Source organism: Vipera berus (assembly GCF_964194415.1).
Source record: "Vipera berus genome assembly, chromosome: 7".
In the NCBI taxonomy this organism is placed as follows: Eukaryota; Metazoa; Chordata; class Lepidosauria; order Squamata; family Viperidae; genus Vipera; species Vipera berus.
Window position 1 is genome coordinate 22,144,558 of NC_138209.1, and position 21,153 is coordinate 22,165,710.

The 21,153-nt window shown below is 45.3% G+C and overlaps 1 protein-coding gene across 3 annotated transcripts; it reads right to left on the reverse strand.

Moving 5' to 3' along the window:
- Positions 1-972: 972 nt before the first annotated feature.
- Positions 973-21,103, reverse strand: INTS12 (integrator complex subunit 12). Of its 3 annotated transcripts, none has more exons than XM_081332823.1 (7): positions 21,035-21,103; positions 19,373-19,536; positions 18,470-18,610; positions 14,601-14,788; positions 6,685-6,844; positions 4,931-5,083; positions 973-1,655 (listed from the first exon to the last, which is right to left on the reverse strand). In XM_081332823.1, exons 2-7 carry the CDS (start codon positions 19,526-19,528, stop codon positions 1,083-1,085), a joined length of 1,371 nt encoding a protein of 456 aa, XP_081188949.1. In that variant the 5' UTR covers positions 19,529-19,536; positions 21,035-21,103; the 3' UTR covers positions 973-1,082. The 3 variants fall into 3 exon arrangements, with proteins under 3 accessions (XP_081188949.1, XP_081188950.1, XP_081188951.1); XM_081332824.1 differs by having other exon boundaries at positions 20,822-21,080; XM_081332825.1 differs by having other exon boundaries at positions 20,968-21,053.
- Positions 21,104-21,153: the final 50 nt, after the last annotated feature.

Consider the following 21,153-nt stretch of genomic DNA (forward strand, 5'->3'; position numbering starts at 1 on the left):
TAAGGTGGCAAATACTCAAATAGTTGATCTTTCTATTGCTTTCTGATTTCCGGACACAAACATATACACCTTATTTGTGTGATACATACTTTTTTTTGGTGACTAATGTGACTAATAAAATGCTTGCAGCACTGATTTTTCTTTTACCATAAACCTAACTCCAAAGTTCTAAATATTTTCTCCCATTCTATGAAGAAACAGCAAAGAAAGTCAAAAGTAAATATTGCTTTAATTCTGCTTTTTGACAAACTTATTGCAAATGATGCAGTTTAGTGAGTTAGCCTCTAAATGAGAAGGAAGGACTCACTGGAGAAGAGCCTAATGCTGGGAAAGATTGAGGGCAAGAGAAGAATGGGACGACAGAGAATGAGGTGGCTGGATGGAGTCACTGAAGGAGTAGGCGTGAGCTTAAATGGACTCCAGAAGATGGTAGAGGACAGGAAGGCCTGGAGGAACGTTGTCCATAGGGTCGCGATGGGTCGGACACGAATTTGCAACTAACAACAACAACCTTGCCCAATTTTTTTTAATGAATAGAATCACTTCAAGATACTTTACATATAAAATTATTAACATGGATCTGCCTTCCAGAAGTACCTGAACTGTTCAAGTGGCTAAAAATATTGTACACTGAAATTTTGTCTCATGAGACCAAGAGTTCGTAAGCTATTTTGGATAAATTTCCAGAATTAAACAGTTGAAGTGCTGGCTAGTTTAATTTTCAAATAGATTGAAAACATCAGCTTAGTTGACTTCTATAGAGCACAAAAGAAAAGGGAGCCAAGATTTTGGTATTAAGAGATTGTATATACAGTATGCGAGCTATTCTTTGGAAAGATGTGTAACTTAAAAGATAGAATATAAATTGTAAAATAAGACACGGTCTTGCCAGTAAATGTCAAGGATGGAGCAGACAGCACATATGTGAATTCTTGTGAATACACAGAGTGTCAAATGAAAACACAACAGTAATTTATAGATCACTGATTTTACTGTATTTGGCTAGAGTTGAACGACATGTTTGCACTTTGCAGACTAAACTATTGATAGCATTATCTTTTTTTAAAAAGAAAATAGACCTATTATTTTTTTAGCTTCTTCTGAGCTGCTTTCTTTTTGACCATCTGTAACCTCTTCATAGCATTGAGCTGTGATTCTTGTGAAGTTGGGCCTTTCAGCGACGGGGACTGATTGCCCGATTCTGTACTTGATTTGCTAGTGCTGCTCCCATTGCTCCCTGCTGCCACACTGCTGCCATTTCCACCAATAGTTGGGCTGTTACCTGGGGTTGAACTGCTTGCATTAGGGAGGCCTATTTTGCTTACATTGTCACTGCTCACAGAACGAGAGAGACCCATTTTCCCCAATGTCAGAGGTGGTAATGGCTTCAACTGGCCAGGGCTTGTGCTACTGGCTGATATTATTTTTGACCCTACCCCTTTGGTTGTGGCCAGCCCTGACAAACCGGTGGGTTTCTGATTGTTTGAGCCAGGGACGGGCTTCCCACCGGTACTCTGGGTGGCAGACCCCATCTTAGCTGTTGACGGGCCTGCAGAAGATGTTTTTGCTGCAAAAGCTGCCCATCCAGTAAGGCCACTGTTTGAGGAGGAGGAAACACTGGCAGTGGTGGAGTTCCCTGAAATTGTTGCTGAAGTCTAAAATCAAATATAAACAAGTGTTACCTAACATGCAATTGAGCAGAGATCAACATGCAAAGCAAAAGGACCAAACATTTACCTTCCTATCATTATTAGACGAAAAACTCAGTGGACTCTATTATTTATTCAAAGGCTCAGACTACAAAAATAAGCACATTAATATCTTTTAATGTTCCAGGCCAACCACTACCATAGCTTCAATTTTTTTTCTTGTATGTATACTTTACAATAGCTCAGACATGTCAAACTTGTGATGTTGCAATACGTATCGCGACTTTTTCCCCATTGCAATGGGGTGTGTGCGGCTTTGTCATGATGCATCTGGCCCGTGGGCCAGCAGTTTGACATGCCTGCAATAGCTCAATGATCCATACCTAAGGTTTTTTTTAATCAAGAATTATTTTTAACATGAAAATAAATAATGGATCTCAGAAATATAATTTGTAGTTATTGAGACAAAAATAGCAGTGGTTTAGACATTTAGATGCAATAGGGCACATTAATAGTACATGTATAGGTTTCAATACTATGCAGATTTCCATAGTATATTTATAGGTTTCCATCACAGTTATATTCAATTGTTTGATACAGTCAACCACAAATGGTGCTGTATAAGCCTCATTAAAATTATTAGGACTGGCATGAAGGCAAGCAGTGTTTTCTGAATGGCACAAGTTGAAAAGATGGATTGTGCTTTTTAACTCTGATTAGAAAGGCAGAATCCTACCAAACTGATTCAGAATTCTCTTATCTATTACAAATATAAAAGAACGCATAGAAAATTCAACTATGAGTCCTGCATGTTAATTGGCTTAAAATACTATCATTCTTTTTTTTACCTAAAGTAACACGTTAATTTTGGTTCTGCATTTTTTGCAGCTGGTAATTAAGGCCCGTGACATTTCCAAACTTTCAGGAAACTTGAAGGGCCATGGCCCCGGAATTTGTCTAGAAGCTTCCTAAATTGCAATAGCAGAAGCAAATACAAGTAATCCTTAACTTACAACCACAATTGGGAATTGAATTTAGTTGCTAAGTGATGCAGTGATTAACTAAGTCATCACAACTGGATCTAATTTTACTATTATTTTTAACATTGTCATTGTTAGTCACATGGTTATTAAGTTAATCATGTGGTTATTAAACAAATCCAGCTTCTCCATTTTATTTTGCTTGTCTGATGGGGGAGGAGCAATGGTTCTAACTTTGAGGATAGGCTGTAAGTCACTTTTTTGAAGGCGATCATAATTTCAAACCATCATTAAATGGTCATAACTACCTGTAATTTTACCACAAACTTTGTTAGTTATTTCCTTTGGTAATTTTTGCTTTCCTTCACTTGGTAACTAATAGTGCAGTAAAAGACAAATATAACATTTTAACATTTTTACTGTTAAAACTGTTATTTTACTTTATACAACTTTTAGGTATAAAAATGTGATTTCCCAGTAATTGTCTCACTTTAAAGTTGATTATCTGGACCCGTACCAATCGGGTTTCAGGCCCGGACACAGCACGGAGACGGCATTGGTCGCGCTGGTGAATGATCTCTGGAGGGCAAGGGACAGGGGTTGTTCCTCTGTCCTGGTCCTATTAGATCTCTCAGCGGCTTTCGATACCATCGACCATGGTATCCTGCTGCGGCGTCTCAGGGGGTTGGGAGTGGGAGGCACCGTTTTACGGTGGTTCTCCTCCTACCTCCAGGGCCGCTCGCAGTCGGTGTTGATGGGAGGGCAGAGATCCGCCCCGAGGCCTCTCATTTGTGGAGTCCCTCAGGGGTCGGTTCTCTCGCCTCTCCTGTTCAACATCTATATGAAGCCGCTGGGCGAGATCATTCGTGGTTTCGGGGTGGGGTATCATCAGTATGCTAATGATACCCAACTTTTTCTTTCCACCCCGAACCAACCCAGTGATGCCCTCGCCGTGATGTCCCGGTGCCTGGAGGCGGTTCAGGTCTGGATGGGGAGAAACAGGCTTTGTCTCAATCCCGCCAAGACTGAGTGGCTGTGCATATCGGCATCTCGGGCTAACCAGGTTATTCCACCTCTAACGATGGGGGGTGAGGTGTTACCCCCCGTTGATAGGGCTCGCAACTTGGGCGTCCTCCTGGATTCACGACTCAATTTTGAAGATCACATAGGAGCCGTGACCAGGGGGGCTTTTGCACAGGTTCGCCTGGTGCGCCAGTTGCGTCCCTATCTGGACCGAGACGCCCTACGCACAGTTACTCATGCGCTTGTGACCTCCCGTTTGGACTACTGTAACGCTCTCTACATGGGGCTGCCCTTGAAGACCACTCGGAGGCTTCAACTGGTGCAGAATGCGGCCGCGCGAGTTGTAATGGGGGTCTCCCGATACTCCCATGTAACACCTCTACTCCGCGAGCTGCATTGGCTTCCGGTTGCCCTCCGGGTGAAATTCAAGGTGCTGGTTATCACCTATAAAGCCCTACATGGCCTGGGTCCGGGGTATTTGAGGGAACACCTGCTGCTGGCATCAAACGCCCTTCGCCCAGTGCGCTCCCACAGGGAGGGTCTGCTCAGGGTCCCACCGGTAAGAGATTGCCGGCGGGTGACACCCAGGGATAGGGCCTTCTCAGTGGGGGCGCCTGCCCTCTGGAACCAGCTGCCAGTGGAGCTGAGGACTGCCCCCGACCTCCGATCATTCCGCCGGGGCCTGAAGACCTGGCTCTTTGAGCTCTCGGGCCCAGGCTGAGGAGAAATTTATTTTAATTGGGGTTTTTAATTGTACAGGGTTGGTTTAATCTTTTTAAATTGGTTTTTTAACTTTTGTATGGTTGATTTTTAACTCCCTGTAAACCGCCCTGAGTCCTCAGGGAAAGGGCGGTATATAAATGCAATAAATAAATAAATAAATAAATAAATAAATAATATGAATGAAAAGAAAGAACAATTACAAACTTACAGAGATAACATTATATTATATCCTATCTAAATCTACAAATGAATATAGATATTCCTGAAAACAACCTGCAGCATTCTGTTTTTAAAATGAAATACAAAATATTATTAAATATAATTGTATTGATGTTAAATTATGTAATTTATTCAAAATCACTAACAAAATGGAACAAAATTAAGAATAAAAACATTTAATATGGAACTCTTAAGTGTAAGTGGACGATGATATTATGAGGTTAGGAATGTTAGCAAAACAAAATACTGCCCATTAGAAAAACAAAACAAAATTAAACTAAAAACACGCCTATAAATTCAATCAATCAATATTTCAAAGTACACTCTGCACAGTACCTTGACCTCTGTCCTCTTAAATGCTAGGAAGGCTGGTGTAGTCTCCAATTTTAGCTTAATTTCTGGTTTCTTTATTAATGGATCTTTCACAGCTGGAGCTACTGACACTACAGCAGGAGCTGGCTTCTGGGAAGGCTTCTGTGTTTTCTGAGCCTGTGTAAATTACATATTGCATATATGAAAAAATAGCTTTCTGCTTTAACAGTACTACCTGTATCTACTAATCTTTCCAGTAGGTAACATTGACAAATCACAATAAAGGAACTTAAAGAGGTGTGCAGGAGATCTTATACAACAACCTAATGTACTACTACTGTAATTTTTTTTCTTCCTAGAAATTTCCCCAAAGTGCAAGGTCCATTTTTTTCTGTACCAATCAAGTCATTGATCCATTTGTTGTGACAGGAATTTACCAATCAACTTGTTGTCCAAGTCTGACATGGGAAGAGAAGAAAGTCACCCAGCCAGCATTCAAGCTAGAAGACATTTCTAGCCTAGTGCCTTAACCACTAGAACAGGGGTAGGCAACTGGCTCTTTTATGACTCATGGACTTCAACTCCCAGAATTCCTGAGCCACCCATGCTGGCTCAGGAATTCTGGGAGTTGAAGTCCATGAGTCATAAAAGAGCCAAGGTTGCCTACCCCTGAACTAGGCAGTTGCTAATTTATATATCTAATGTACATATTTAAATTTACATGTATGAAAATAAATATTTAAATTTTAATAAAATTCCATCAATTAATTTGACAAAATGGCAGAGGAAATGGAAATGTAAAAATACTGAAGAACTGTGTAAGGTGAACTCAAAACTAAAATTAGGATAGACTCAATTAAATTTACATATTATGCTGACTACAAAATATGCAAAAGTTACTATGTGATAAAGCACAAGACAAAGTGGAATATGAAACTACGGTATACCTGATTTTTAAACTATTAATTCCAAAGACACCTATATAGACCTTGTAAAAAATACATAATTAACAGTAGTTTATTAGCTGGTAGAATATGATGGTTGGAGGACAGAGGAAATTATGTTATGCTTTAAAAAAGCTAGACCTTATTAAAAATATTATTGCAAATGAAGGTACAAGAGTTCATCTCTCCTTTGAAAAATTTTCTCATATTTTGATTTTTAAAAAAGTTATTCTGTCTTTTTTCTAATAATAAAAAAGTTCTCCTTCTATCTCAATTTTACCAATACAGGTATAATAAATTTTACATGTGAAATCAATAACAGTTTACGTGAAAATAAAGCCTTTTTTCCTGGAAAATCAATATAGGAAAGTACCTCATTTTTTATGAGATTTAAATATTCTGAACCTGATCCAATAAAAGTCAGGCTTTTATTAAAGTAGTTTATGAAATTATCATCACTACTGGGTTTAAGAACATGGGTTGGTGAATCAGATTTAGCACAAACATTTTGAGCTGAATTGTTTTTCCAGTGTAATTATCACTAATTATTTTTTAAAAAAATATTATTGCTGTAACTATTCTTATAAAGGCTGTATTAAACTATTGAAATCAAAAGAACATCAGCTTAAAAACAAAACAACATATTTCAAAACATTTTAAGGATATTTTTTATTTTATAATAAAACAACATTAGGAAAAAAGAACCCTGTTGCTGTCAACCGAATTTATTAAAAGCAAGCTATTCTTCTTTCTAATCTTCTTTTTTCTAGTCAGTTAAGGAATCTCTTCCTTAAATAAATCAATATTTCCTCACAGATATAAAAAAAAACTTACCATTTTTTTAATTTGCCTGGTACATCTGGCACAATACCACACTACCCGGGGATCATTCATTTCCTTGTCCGTCACTTGAGGTTTGTGGCAGTCTTGGTGGTAGAGGTTATGACATTCCTGGCACTCCACTAATGGATTTCCAGAAGTCACTGTTATTTGTCTATAAAACACAAAGTAGTCAATTAAACATATTTACTTCAAACAATCTCGTGAAACATCATTTTACAAATTCGTCTCTATGGAGAGATAGCATCAAGATCACAAAATGTGATAGCGCTGCTCTATACAGCACTAGGGAGACCATACTTGGAATACAGCAACCAGTTCTGGTTGCCACAATACAAAAAAGATGCTGAGACCCTAGAAAGAGTGCAGAGAAAAGCAAAAGTATGATGAGAGGTCTAGAGGTTAAACTATACGATGATAGTTAAGGGAACTGGGCATGTCTAGTCTAACCAAGAGAAGCAATAGGTGTGATGGGAGAGCTGTCTTGGTACTTGAGGAACTGTCACAGGGAGAAGGGGGTCGACTTATTCTCCAAAGCACCCGAGGGCAGGACAAGAAGTAAGGGGTAGAAGCTTGTTTTAAAGAAAGATCCGACCTGGATCTAAGGAGACATTTCCAGACAGTGAGAACAATTGATCAATGGAACTGCTTGCCTCTGTTCTGAACCAGCCCTCTTCTGGCCTTGTAAAGGCAAACCCCTTTTCAGAAAGAAGAGACTGGAGAGCGTCCAAGGCTAAAAGGCATCCGCCAAGATTTATTACGCAGTTAACAAAAACACTAGAGCTTGTCTTCTCAAGCGGAAAAGTTGCTTTCAGCAACCAGCCCCTCCCCAAACACTCCTTTTATAGAGAGCTCAGGGCGTGGTCTCCCTGTGCCTCCTCCCGAGGAGTCCCACATTCTTTCTTTGTTTGTTCCTGCTCGACTGCCTCCTGCGTCGGGCGTCCTTGAACAGGGCCAGCTGTGGGTCATCATCTTCCGCACTATCGGGCTCACGCAGCTGAGAAGAGGGCCCCGGCTGGGAACTCTGCCAAGCCTCCACGCCATCATCAACCGGTTCGTCTCCCACACGGTCCTCCTCCCCCTCATCTGAGTCATCCGACACATCTGAGCCGGCTGCCGAAACCACAGGCTGGCCCTGAGTCACAACACTATCCCGCACCGCAGGGCCCTTCCCCCGGGTCTGCCGATCCGGATGCGGTCGGGATGGGAACTGTTCGTGAAACGCAGTCACCAACGCAGGGGCATGAACGGCGGTCGCGTCTTCCCATGTGAAGTCCTCCGGCCCGTACCCTTTCCACTCGATCAGGTACTGGAAGCGACCTTTCAGCCAGCGGGAATCCCTGATGCTGGCGACCTCGTACTCGGGGGTGCTGCCTCCATCACGAGTTCCTGATGGGGGAGGTTCCGCTTGGCGAAGTGGACAGGCCGGTTGTTCGGGGACCAACAAGGACCGATGGAAGACGGGGTGCACGCGCAGGGAACGTGGCAGAGTTAAACGATAGGCGACCGGATTGATGACGGCCTCGACTGGGAACGGTCCAAGGTAACGGTGGTCCAGCTTCCTCGCCGGCCGAGTGGATGGTAGGTTCCTGGTGGACAGCCAGACCCGATCCCCCACCGATAGTGGAGGCGTATCCCTTCTCGACCGATCGGCGAACCTCTTGTAGTCGGCCTTGGCCTTCTCCAGCTGCCGTCGCACCAACCGATGGATCGCCTGTAACTCCGCCATAAATTCGTTCGCTGCCGGCTCCGATGAGTCCACGGGAGAAAGGGGGAAAAACCGGGGGTGATAACCCACGTTGGCCAAGAACGGTGTCATCTGCGTGGAGGTGTGCTGCGAGTTGTTAAAGGCAAACTCGGCTATGGCCAAATAGTCCACCCAATTGTCCTGCTGCAGGTTAACGTAGCAGCGCAGATACTGCTCTAAGATGCCGATGACCTTCTCGGTACCCCCGTCGGTCTGAGGATGATGCGCGGACGAGAGGCAAACCTTAATGTCCAACGCCCGCATCAACTCCTGCCAGAAGCGGGCTGTAAACTGGGCCCCCCTATCGGAGACGACTCTATCGGGAAGGCCATGCAGCCGGAACACCTGTTGGATGAACATGCGACTAGTGGCGCGAGCTGACGGTAAGCCGCGACAGGGGATGAAGTGCGCCATCTTGGTCAACATGTCCACCACCACAAACACTGTCGTGAAGCCGGAGGATGGGGGTAGATCCGTCAGAAAGTCCATGGACACAGCCCCCCAGGGTCTCTTGGGTGTTGGCAAGGGCTGCAGTAAACCAGGCGGGGCCCCTGTCGCTGACTTGGCCTGCCTGCAAGGAATGCAGGAGGTGACATAAGACTGGACATCGTGTCGGACCCGGGGCCACCAGAAGGTACGGGAGACCAGGTTCAGAGTCTTGAACAGGCCAAAATGCCCCGCAGCCGGGTTATCATGACACTGGCTGAGGATGAGTCCCCTGAGTGGCCCTCCTGGAACATAGAGCCGGTCACGATAATACAGGAGTCCATCCGCGACCGACCAAGGCGAATCTGGCCCCACCTCTTCCTTCCGCTGAGCCACCCACGCCTCCTGCTGCTGCGCCTCCCGGATCCGAGCCCGTATATCCACCGGCTCCCGCACCGCAGCAAAAGACTCGACGGGGATCACTGTCCTGGGCGGAAGCTTGTCTTCCGCTCGGGTGTATTCGGGCTTTCTGGACAGAGCATCCGCTCTCTGGTTGTGCCCGCTTGGTATGTACCGCACCCGGAAGTCAAACCTCGCAAAGAAGAGGGACCACCGGATCTGGCGTTGATTCAAATTCCGAGCGGTCTGCAGGCTTTCCAGATTCTTGTGGTCCGTCCGGACCTCGATCTGATGCCGCGCCCCCTCCAGATGATGCCTCCAAGCCTCGAACGCCGCCTTGATGGCCAGCAGCTCCTTCTCCCAGATGGTATAGTTGCGCTCCGAGGGGTTCAATTTCCGAGAGTGATACGCGCAAGGGAAAAGGGTACCGCTGGGCGTCGTTGCCTGGAGTAACACGGCCCCAATGACAATGTCGGAGGCGTCCGCCTCCACGACAAACGGCCGTTGCGGGTCGGGATGTTTCAAGATGGGCTCCTTCATGAAGGCGTCCTTCAAAGCCTGGAACGCCTGTTGTTTGGGGGCGTTCCACTGGAACCGAGTCTTCTTCTGCAGGAGCCGGGTGAGGGGGGCTGTCAAGGCAGCAAAGCCAGGGATGAATGTCCGATAGTAGTTGGCAAATCCAAGGAGTCGCTGAACGTCCTTCACGCGACACGGGGGTTGCCAACTCTGCAACGACTCGACTTTACTCGGCTCCATGGCGATGCCCTCAGGAGAAATGCGGTGACCCAGGAAATCGATGGTCACCTGGTAGAACTGGCACTTCTCCAACTTGGCAAACAGCCGATGTTTCCGGAGGCGCTGCAGGACCTGACGGAGATGCTGATGGTGCGCCTCACGCGACGGGGAGTAAATCAGGATGTCGTCCAGGTAAATCACGACAAACTGGTCCAACAGATCCCGAAAGATGTCGTTCATAAAATGCTGAAACACAGCGGGGGCGTTGGTCAGGCCAAACGGCATCACCGTGTACTCGAAATGTCCATAGCGAGTACCAAACGCCGTCTTCCACTCATCACCCGGCCGAACCCTGACGAGGTTGTAAGCTCCACGCAGGTCTAGTTTCGTGAAGATCTTAGCCTCCCGGAGTCGGTCCAAGAGCTCGGGGATGAGGGGCAGCGGGTAGCGGTTACGCACCGTGATGGCGTTGAGTTTCCGGTAGTCACAGCAAAGCCGTAACTCACCCGACTTCTTTTTGACGAAGAGCACGGGCGCAGACACTGGCGAGGACGAGGGCCGGATGAAACCACGAGCCAAATTCTTTGTCAGGAAGTCCCGCAATGCAGCCAACTCGGGCTCCGACATGGAGTACAAACGCCCCACTGGGAGAGGCGCATCAGGGACTAGATCAATGGAACAGTCATAGGGCCTGTGCGGGGGTAATTGGTCCGCCTCTGACTCGCTGAACACATCAGCAAAGTCGGACAGTTCGGGAGGCAAGGAAACCCCTGAGGAACCCTCCACCTGGCCGGCACAGATATGGCGGGTGTGGTCCACGCACTGCAAACTTGGGAAGGTGACCAAGTTCTGAGACCAATAGATCTGTGGATCATGCGCCCGGAGCCACGCCAGTCCCAAGACCACGGGGAAGTGCAGATCCGAAGTGACGTAAAACTGAATGGCCTCCACATGGGTACTGATGGCCATGCACACGGGTTGCGTGGCGGCCGTAATAGGCCCGGACAGGAGCACTCGACCATCGATGGTCTCCACAAGCATGGGCGGATCCACTGGACACTGGGGAACAGCCCATTTGGCCACAAAGGCCGAATCCATAAAGTTAGTGGTAGCCCCAGAGTCAATTAAGGCATGGACCGGAATCCCCTCTGGCTTGCCAGGAAGGATCAGTCGTGCCTCCAGAATCAAATGCCGTGGAGGTTCACAGGCACCGTCGGAACGGCGTCGCTCGGCGTGGTCGTTGGGGGTCGCCCGATCTTTCACACCGTCTAGATCGGGCTCGGGCCGTTTCCCGATAGCAAAGCAGGGGACTTTCTCGGGGCAGGCTTGGTCACTGACGCCCGCTGACGCTTCTTCGGGCAAGAAGCAGCCAAATGTCCAGGGTCCCCACAGTAAAAACACAACCCCTCCGATCGTCGTCTGTCCATTTCCGTCACCGATAGACGGGACCTGGCGGCACCCAGCTCCATTGGCTCCTCCCTCTGGACTGGGGGCTCACGCACAACAGGGGCGGCAGGGGTCTGTGGGGTGGCACGGCGACTCTTACGCTGCTGCAGCCGGGCATCGATCCGCAGACAAAGATGGATCAGCCCATTCAGGTCTGAGGGAATGTCCACGCGGGCCAGCTCATCCAACATCTCCTCTGACAAGCCATCCTGAAAGGCATCCACGAGCGCAGCCTCATTCCAGGCGGAATCCTGGCTAAGCAGCCGGAAATCGCTGATATAGGCCTGTAGAGGGCGCTGACCCTGCCTCAAAGCTTTCAGGCGTCGGGTGGCAGTCTGCGCCTTAATCGGGTCCTCGTACATGAGGCGCATATGATCACAAAACCCCCCAAAGTTATCCAACAAAGGGCTAGGCTGTGCCAACAGAGGCGTGCCCCAACGAGCTGCATCTCCCGACAGAAGGCTCAACATGAATCCCACCTTATCTCGGTCAGTGGGGAAATCAGCTGCTCTCACGCTGATATAAAGCTGGCATTGTCCCAGGAAGGCAGGAAACAGTTCTGGTTTACCAGCAAATTTATCCGGCATAGCTATCTGACATTTCCTCCTGGGTGGGGGTGCAGCATGTACCTGAGCTTGCAGTTGTGCCACCTGAGCTGCCAGCAAAGTGAGTTGCTGGGTGAGCTGGGCATTCTCGGCAAGAAGCTGCTCCATCGTAGTAATAAGGGGTGGGTGGCTGAAAGCAAACTGTTCTGAACCAGCCCTCTTCTGGCCTTGTAAAGGCAAACCCCTTTTCAGAAAGAAGAGACTGGAGAGCGTCCAAGGCTAAAAGGCATCCGCCAAGATTTATTACGCAGTTAACAAAAACACTAGAGCTTGTCTTCTCAAGCGGAAAAGTTGCTTTCAGCAACCAGCCCCTCCCCAAACACTCCTTTTATAGAGAGCTCAGGGCGTGGTCTCCCTGTGCCTCCTCCCGAGGAGTCCCACATTCTTTCTTTGTTTGTTCCTGCTCGACTGCCTCCTGCGTCGGGCGTCCTTGAACAGGGCCAGCTGTGGGTCATCATCTTCCGCACTATCGGGCTCACGCAGCTGAGAAGAGGGCCCCGGCTGGGAACTCTGCCAAGCCTCCACGCCATCATCAACCGGTTCGTCTCCCACACGGTCCTCCTCCCCCTCATCTGAGTCATCCGACACATCTGAGCCGGCTGCCGAAACCACAGGCTGGCCCTGAGTCACAACAGCCTCCTGGAGTTGTGGGTCCTCCATCACTGGAGGTCTTCAAGATTGGACAGCCATTTGTCTGGGATGCAATAAGAGCTCCTGCCTCGGGCAGAGGGTTGGATTAGAAGACCTCTTCCAGCCCTATGATTCTGTATCTTTAGCTGTAGAGAATTAGGAGGAGCTACAAAATCACAACAGTGTGAAACTGGAAAAGATGGACAGATATGCACAGGGTGAGCAATGGAGGCCAAATTAGTGCTTTCCAATTCCACCTAACAAACCTGCAAGCTTAGGCCTGGTTCTTTCAACCAAAGGTCTACCATACGTTTATCAATGGGTGTAATGTTTATTGCTTGTCAGCATATAATCTAATGTTTACAGGTCGAAGCAACATTATAGTTACCAAAATTTATTATGCTATTTTAGAATTTTAATTTATATGCCACCTATCTTGTGGTTCAAAATGACTCTGGGTGCCATCACCTTAAGCATATATGAAAGCTGCATGGGAATATATTACATGAGGCAGCGTTCCTGGTAGATAAGAGGGAAGATATGCTCTTCTCTTCCTGTCTTAGTTACATGCAAACCAAAACAGACCAAAATTGTCAACAAAATCATGAGCCAAAGGTTTTAACTCAAAGCAGATGTATAATAAGTTGCTGCTCTCTAAATGTTGCAGACCTGCAATTCCAGTAGTTTCAGCCAGAATGGTCAATGACCGAAGGTCAACAAAAGCAAGGTGACCTCTCTTCCAATTCCCGATTAATTCAAAAAGGAAATAAATCCCAATTGCAGCATATATTTAATTGGGAATTCTAAATGATAAATTATGAAAAATCAAGTATGTTTTTGGACATCAAAATATCTACACCTGATATAACAGAAAAAAGCACAGAGAACCACAGCAAGACAAATTTATATGAAAATTGTTGAGTCTAGAATCATGTTAAGGAAATCAAAGTAAGAAAATTGCTGACCCGTTAAAGTATTTAAATAATATGAAATGTAGTACAAATACAGCATTAAAATATTGTGCAATGACATTGTTCAAATCATATTCCTTCAACTTAAACAGTAAACATAAATAGAAGATAGCTAGTGAATCAGAGGAAAAGTTAGGCCTTCAAGTCATAAGAGTAAGACTACATCAGATAAGGCTGTAGATTAGTAGGAAAATTATATGCATTAAATTTTATTCTACTGGAAACATTTAAGTTACAATATTAATCCTATATATGAATGAAAATATACCTTAACGACATTAGCAAAACACCATTTCCCTAATGGCTATTATTTTTAGATAACAAATCAGGTTACTTAATTGCTAAGTTGCTTTTATATGTATCCCCATTGGACAGATACATATGTATCCATAGAAACTATTTGCAGAAGGCTAGGTAAAAAGATTTTTTTTAATTTAATAGGAAAATTAAGAGTGAACATACTGTATAGATGGATTTGGGAACATTTTGCTGCTACAAAAACCAAATTAAGGCAAAAAAAATATCCTGGGATATGTGATTCTACTTAGCTTTTACTGAGAAGTAAGCAGTTTTTATTCTGTAGTAATTGGTCTTAGGAACATGAGCCAAGGCTTTGGTTGGTAGACCAAATACTTGATGATGGATGTGAGGAATGCTTTAATTTGGATTCCTGTGCCTCGCTAGGATTTGGACTCAGTGGCCTTATATGGTTCCGTCCAATGATGATTCCATCAATTTTGTATTTATAATCTCACTGCCATGGAATGTAACATCTTCTAACAGGTATGCTTTAGATACACATGATGTATGAGAAACCCCACTCACCCAACTTATGAGAATTATTTAAGGAGCCAAGATCTCTATTTAGACAAAAGATTCCATTTACAACTAATATCAAAATATTTAATTGTGGTCTTCATATATGCTATAAATATTAAATAAAAAACTTACCTGCAAACTACACAGGCTAGACCCATCTCCATTGCAAAATCATCAGCACTAGTTTCTTCAAAACTAGAAAGGTCTGCCATGGCCAAATCCTTGCTTGACTGCACTGTGATTGATGAAGTGTGAGCTTCTGGCTTTTCTAGTCTTGGTTTTTTTGCAATGTCAATTCCTTCACTGATTTCCACTTTTATCTAACAGATATTCACATAACAAACAAAATGTAAACTCTGAGCAAATAAATATTTAATATATTCTGTTACATATTTGCCCCAAGTAATTATCTCTGTTTAGGGGAAGGAAGAATATGCTACATAAACTTAAAAAAGCTGCTGATAACAAAGGAACAAAAGAGCACAATTATTTATTTTTATTTATTATATGCCACCCCTCTCACCCAATAAGGAAACTGAAGACACATGTGCATGCTAATATTATTATTATTATTTATTATTTAATTAAATTTTTATACCGCCCTTCTCCCGAAGGACTCAGGGCGGTGAACAGGGCATATCTTAAAACTACAAAAGTACAAAAGTTAAAAAAGAATTAAATTATTGCCCACAATAAAAACAATAAAATATATATATAAATATTAAAACCCTAAGTAATTCCCCATCAGGCCAGGCCAGCTTGTTCAAATAAATGGGTCTTTAACCCGCGCCGGAAGGAGCGGAGATCCGGTGCCATCCGGAGCTCAACCGGCAGCTGATTCCACAAAGCCGGAGCGCCCACAGAGAAGGCCCTCCCCCTGGGGGCCACCAGTCGACATTCTCTGACTGGAGGCACCCTGAGGAGGCCCTCTCTGTGGGAACGCACGGGGCGGAGGGGAGTCGACGCCGGCAGCAGGAGGTCCCCGAGGTATTCCGGACCCATGCCATGTAAGGACTTAAAAACCATCACTAAGACCTTGAACCTCACCCGGAAGACAACTGGTAACCAATGCAGCTCGCGGAGCAAAGGTGTAACATGGGAGTACCGGGAAACTCCCAAGACAACTCTCGCGGCCGCATTCTGTACCAGTTGGAGCCTCCGAGTGGTCTTCAAGGGAAGCCCCATGTAGAGAGCATTGCAATAGTCAAGACGAGAGGTCACGAGCGCATGAGTGACCGTACACAGGGCATCCCGGTCTAGATAGGGCCGCAACTGCCGCACCAGGCGAACCTGTGCGAAAGCCCCCCTGGTCACGGCTACTACATGATCTTCTAAGGTAAGCCGTGCATCCAGGAGGACTCCCAAGTTGCGAGCCCTATCTACGGGGGGTAAAAACTCACCCCCCATAGAAAGTGATGGAACGTTTTGAATGTCCCGGGATGCCGGAATGTACAGCCACTCAGTCTTGTCAGGGTTGAGTTGAAGTCTGTTCCTCCCCATCCAGACCCGAACCGCCTCCAGGCAACGGGACATCACAGCGAGGGCATCACTGGGGTGGTTGAAATGAAAAGTTGGGTATCATCAGCATATTGATGATACCCAACTCCAAAACCACGAATGATCTCACCCAGCGGTTTCATGTAGATGTTGAACAGGAGAGGCGAGAGAACCGAACCCTGAGGAACTCCACAAACGAGAGACCTAGGGGCCGATCTCTGCCCCCCTGCCAACACCGACTGCGAACGTCCCAGGAGATAGGAGGAGAACCACCGAAGAACTGTGCCTCCCACTCCCAATCCCCTGAGACGCCGCAGCAGGATACCATGGTCGATGGTATCGAAAGCCGCCGAGAGGTCTAATAGGACCAGGACAGAGGAATATCCCCTATCCCGGGCCCTCCAGAGATCATTCACCAGAGCGACCAATGCCGTCTCCGTGCTGTACCCGGGCCTGAAACCCGATTGGTACGGGTCTAGATAATCCGCTTCATCCAGGACCAGAGGGAGCTGATGCGCCACCACACTCTCAACAACCTTCGCAAGAAAGCGAAGGTTGGAGACTGGACGAAAGTTGTTCAAGACAGCTGGGTCCAAGGCAGGCTTCTTGAGGAGAGGTCTCACCACCGCCTCCTTCAAGACGGTGGGGAAATTACCCTCACTCAAGGAAGCAGATATCACCGCCTGGAACCAGCCTCGTGTCCTCTCCCTGGCTGCATAAACCAGCCAGGAAGGGCACGGATCCAATAAACATGTGGTGGAGCTCAACCTCCCCATAATCCTGTCCACTTCATCAGGGGTCACAGAATCAAACTCTTCCCAGATAACATTGACAAGACCGCCCGTGTCCTGATCGTCAGACTCTGCCCAGCTGGAGTCCAAACCGGTCCGAATCCGAGCGATTTTATCCGACAGATGTTGACCAAACTCCTCGGCACGACCCTGCAAGGGATCCTCCCTCACCTCCTGATTAAGGAGGGAGCGAGTCACCCTAAACAGGGCGGCCGGGCGATTATCTGCGGACGCGATGAGGGCAGAGAAGTAATTACACCTCGCTGCCCTCATCGCTGCGAGATAAGACCTAATATAGGTTCTTAACCGCAACCGGTCGGATTCGGATCGGCTGGACCTCCAGCAGCTCTCTAGGCCCCGTTTCCGACGCTTCATCTCCCGGAGCTCCGCGGAGAACCATGGAGCTCGATGGGATCTGCACCGGGTCAGGGGCCGCAGGGGTACAACTCGGTCCAGTGCCTCAGTGGCTGCCCTTTCCCAGGCTTCCACTAAGGCATCCGCCGAGCTGTGAGCGACGGAGGCAGGTGGGGATCCCAGCGCTGCCTGGAACCCGAGAGGGTCCATTAAGCATCTGGGGCGGTAATAATAGTTACCTTTGAAACAAAACCCAGTAGCCCCAGGAAAAAAAGTCATTTACAATATATACCGTATAAGGATTGCAACAGCCACTATGTGTAAAACACAAGAGAATTCCTGGAAGCCTGACACTGACAAATCAGCCATCAACAGGCACACAGAGATAAACAACATCTACACATCATTCAAAAGGGGCAATCAAAAAGCTAAAAGACCACAACAGCTTTTCACCAGCAACACCCTGATAAGCAGAGATTAGAATACCAACAATACCCCAATTAAGGAATTACCAACTCAGACAAACTAGTTTAATTAGTCTTGTATTAAGCTGAAAGTATGCTGTTAAAATAACAAAGTGAAATTGCAAGGGAAGACTAAATAAACATAGTTTGAGTAATGAAACATGTTCTCCTAATCACTGAAAAGCAACGAAGTAACTTGTAGAAAAGAAAAGAGTGCCCTTTAAAAATTAAATGGCTGGAAGAGGAAAGCACATTTTATACTTCTGAAATAAATTAACTTTTGTTATGTAACATTTGGCAAAGACATAGTTTGCAAAACAAAATATGTATTTAAAACAGTAGTTTTCAGCCTTTTTCATGTCATAGCACGTATCTCATAGGTGGGACTTCCAGGTTGTGAAATAGAGACAGTCCATCAGTGATGTCATGGAACAGGATTCTAGGTGCACAGCATTTGCAATTATATATTTTGGCTCACTGAGGTGCTTTTATGGATTTTTTGTGGCAAATGTGCATGATTTGTGTGTTTGAAAACCTCAGATTAAAAGCTAGCATTTTTTAAAAAAAATATGTAACTTTATCAAAACCTCTTTCCCCAATACACCCACTTCTTGTTTAGCATTTAGTGACCATTTGCAAATACAATGGTAATAAAAAATTCATTTTCTGGCCAATGAGCTCATTTTGGGTGCCTAACAACAGAATGAGAGTAATGCTGGCATAATTGTGTGAGAACACTTTACGTGAGGCAGCAACCAGTGATTTTTATAGCATTTTTTTCTCTCTCTCTCTGTTTACTTAAGCAACCATTCTGCTTACAATCTGATTGCTGAACCGGAAGTCGGTTATTAAATTAGGAATTGGTGTAATGTTCAAAGTGTACAAAGAAACTTACCTTATCCACAATTCTCTTTTCCACCTCTTTTTTCACCTTTTCAACTACTGTTGGTTTCCCATTATTGTTACTTGTAGGGAGGCTAGGAGTGGTCTTAACAGAAATTGGTTTTGGAATGGATACTTTGGGCTGATCTACTTCCTAAAAAAATGCACAAAATGTTACATTAAGAGTAAAACTGGAGTAAATATTATGAGTAAAACTCATAAAATACATGGATTCTTATGAATAAATTAAAATGGCTAGATTCACAGAACTTGCCAAATCAAAAAAAAAAAAACATTTGATGGACTAGTGCAGGGGTAGGCAACCTCGGCTCTTTTATAACTTATGGACTTCAACTCCCAGAATTCCTGAGTCAGCTAACAGGCTCAGGAATTCTGAGTCAGCCAACAGGCTCAGGAATTCTGAGAGTTGAAGTCCATGAGTCATAAAAGAGCCGAGGTTGCCTACCCCTGGACTAATGTCATATGTAAACCCGATCTATTTCTGAAATAGGCAACAAATAGACCTATCATAGTTTTCCTCCCAGAATTTGTCTTAAACCAGGTCCTTTAATATGGGCACAGTATATTTTGAATAGGGTCGGTAAGATAAGAATACATGGCATCGGACAGGGTACATTTTTTATCTATCTTTGAATCAATATTGATTCCTGGAGACTTGCTGGACTAGTCTGCAGTTTTCTTGGGAGGATTTTCAAAAATGGTTTGCCATTTCCTCCTTCCTACAGCTGAGACTATATGACTGGCTCAAAGTCATCTAACTAGCTTTGTGTTTAAAGTAACACGAGAACCAACAGTCTCCTGTTTCTAGTCTTCTAAATCAAAATGGGTCTCATTTATTGTTACACAATATGCCATGTGAGACAACAAATATATTTTTTTTCATCAATTTCAGTACCTTTTGTTGTGGACGATAACATGAATCAATTCCCCTAGACAAAGATTCATCAAGAAGTGCTTTTAACTTTTCAGCAGAATCTTTGCTCTTTGAATGCAAGAAGCCCAGAGCTTTCAAGAATACAGGGTCAAGTTCCAAATTCACAGTAGCAGCCATGGTAGAATCTTTAATTAAAAAGAAAGGAAAATGTCAATTTTAAGTATGCATTCGGCCTTCAGATCTCACATGTTTTTAACAGGGTTTGGAAATAGTTGCAATGGTGAAATCATTCCAGATTGTTTGAAGAAATGCAGGTTTCTTCCATTACTTTACTTTTTACAGCTTAAATGAATGCAAGCAATTAATTCTTCAGTTCATATACAATTTCTGATTGCATCAATTTAAGAAACCCACTGTTAATTTCAGAATCTAGGATAGCCTCAGTTAAGGCTCATCTGGAAGTTATAGTCAGCAACAGCAGACTATAATAATGCATTCATCAGTGTGAAATACGCATATAATACACTTGGTCTTGCCATCTACAAAATTCACTTTCTATGCATTTTATCTTACATCTGTACTTGGGGTGATGAGAGAGCTGCCACAGAATCTGAACACTTATTAAGCCTTTTAAAAGTCTCAATTACAGAATGGCTGAAATATGACTGAGTTGTTCTGAACTCTGAAAGGCAAGATTGCTGATGATCTGTCAAATGTTACAATCTGATGCAACTGCAGTCACTTTATCTATTTGTACTTTGGACTCGGTGGCTCAGTGGGTTAGGACGCTGAGCTTGTCAATCAGAAGGTCGGCAGTTTGGCGGGTCGAATCCCGAGCGCCGCGTAACAGAGTGAGCGCCTGTTACTTGTCCCAGCTTCTGCCAACCTAGCAGTTCGAACGCACGTAAAAGATGCAAGTAGAAAAATAGGGACCACTACGGTGGGAAGGTAACAGCGTTCCGTGTGCCTTTGGCGTCTAGTCATGCCGGCCACATGACCACGGAGACGTCCTCGGACAAGCGCTGGCTCTTCGGCTTTGATGAGCACCAGCCCCTAGAGTCGGAAACGACTAGCACGCATGTGCAGGGGAACCTTTACCTTTTACCTTTACTTTTTGCTAATCTCACCATCATATAAGATTTCATAATAGAAATCTTATCATTTATCATTTTATAATAATGACATCTACCTGGGAAAAATTTCTTTCCCCTTTGCTGATTCCTGGCCTAATTAACCTTAATACATTTTGAAAGCTGGTCTGGATTCTCCTCTTGTGCCAAGGCAGAAATGCTGACTAATAAAACAACGGGCTGGATTGACACAAGATGCTAAACAAACCGCAGAAGGACCACGGTTCTGCCTCAGACAAGAGGGTGGGCCAAACTAACATGGGTTTATTTCCAGACACCTATCATTCTCCAAAAAAGGGACGCTTTCCCTTGCCTTTCTGCTGCCAAATTTATTACACACCACGGACACAACAGTACTAAAAAGAACCATCTTCTTTCATAACAAGGGAGGGGCAGCGATCGCAGAAGCGGACCGAGCCTTCGCGCCCTTTCGCCGCCCGCGGTTACTCCTAAGCCCCCAACGCCTCAGGCTTCGCTCTGGCGCACCGAAACCCCGTAAGGCAGGCCGTCCTCTCTTTCTCGCCAAAATCGCGCCCAACCCTCGGCAGGTTACCGCTTTGGGAAGCTTCCAGCCGATACCGCCCGGCCGCTCTTCCTCGGCCTGGCGCCGGAAGCGGTGATCTCCAACCCGGACAAAGCGGAGGAAGGGGTGGAGCTTCGGGGGACAAGAAG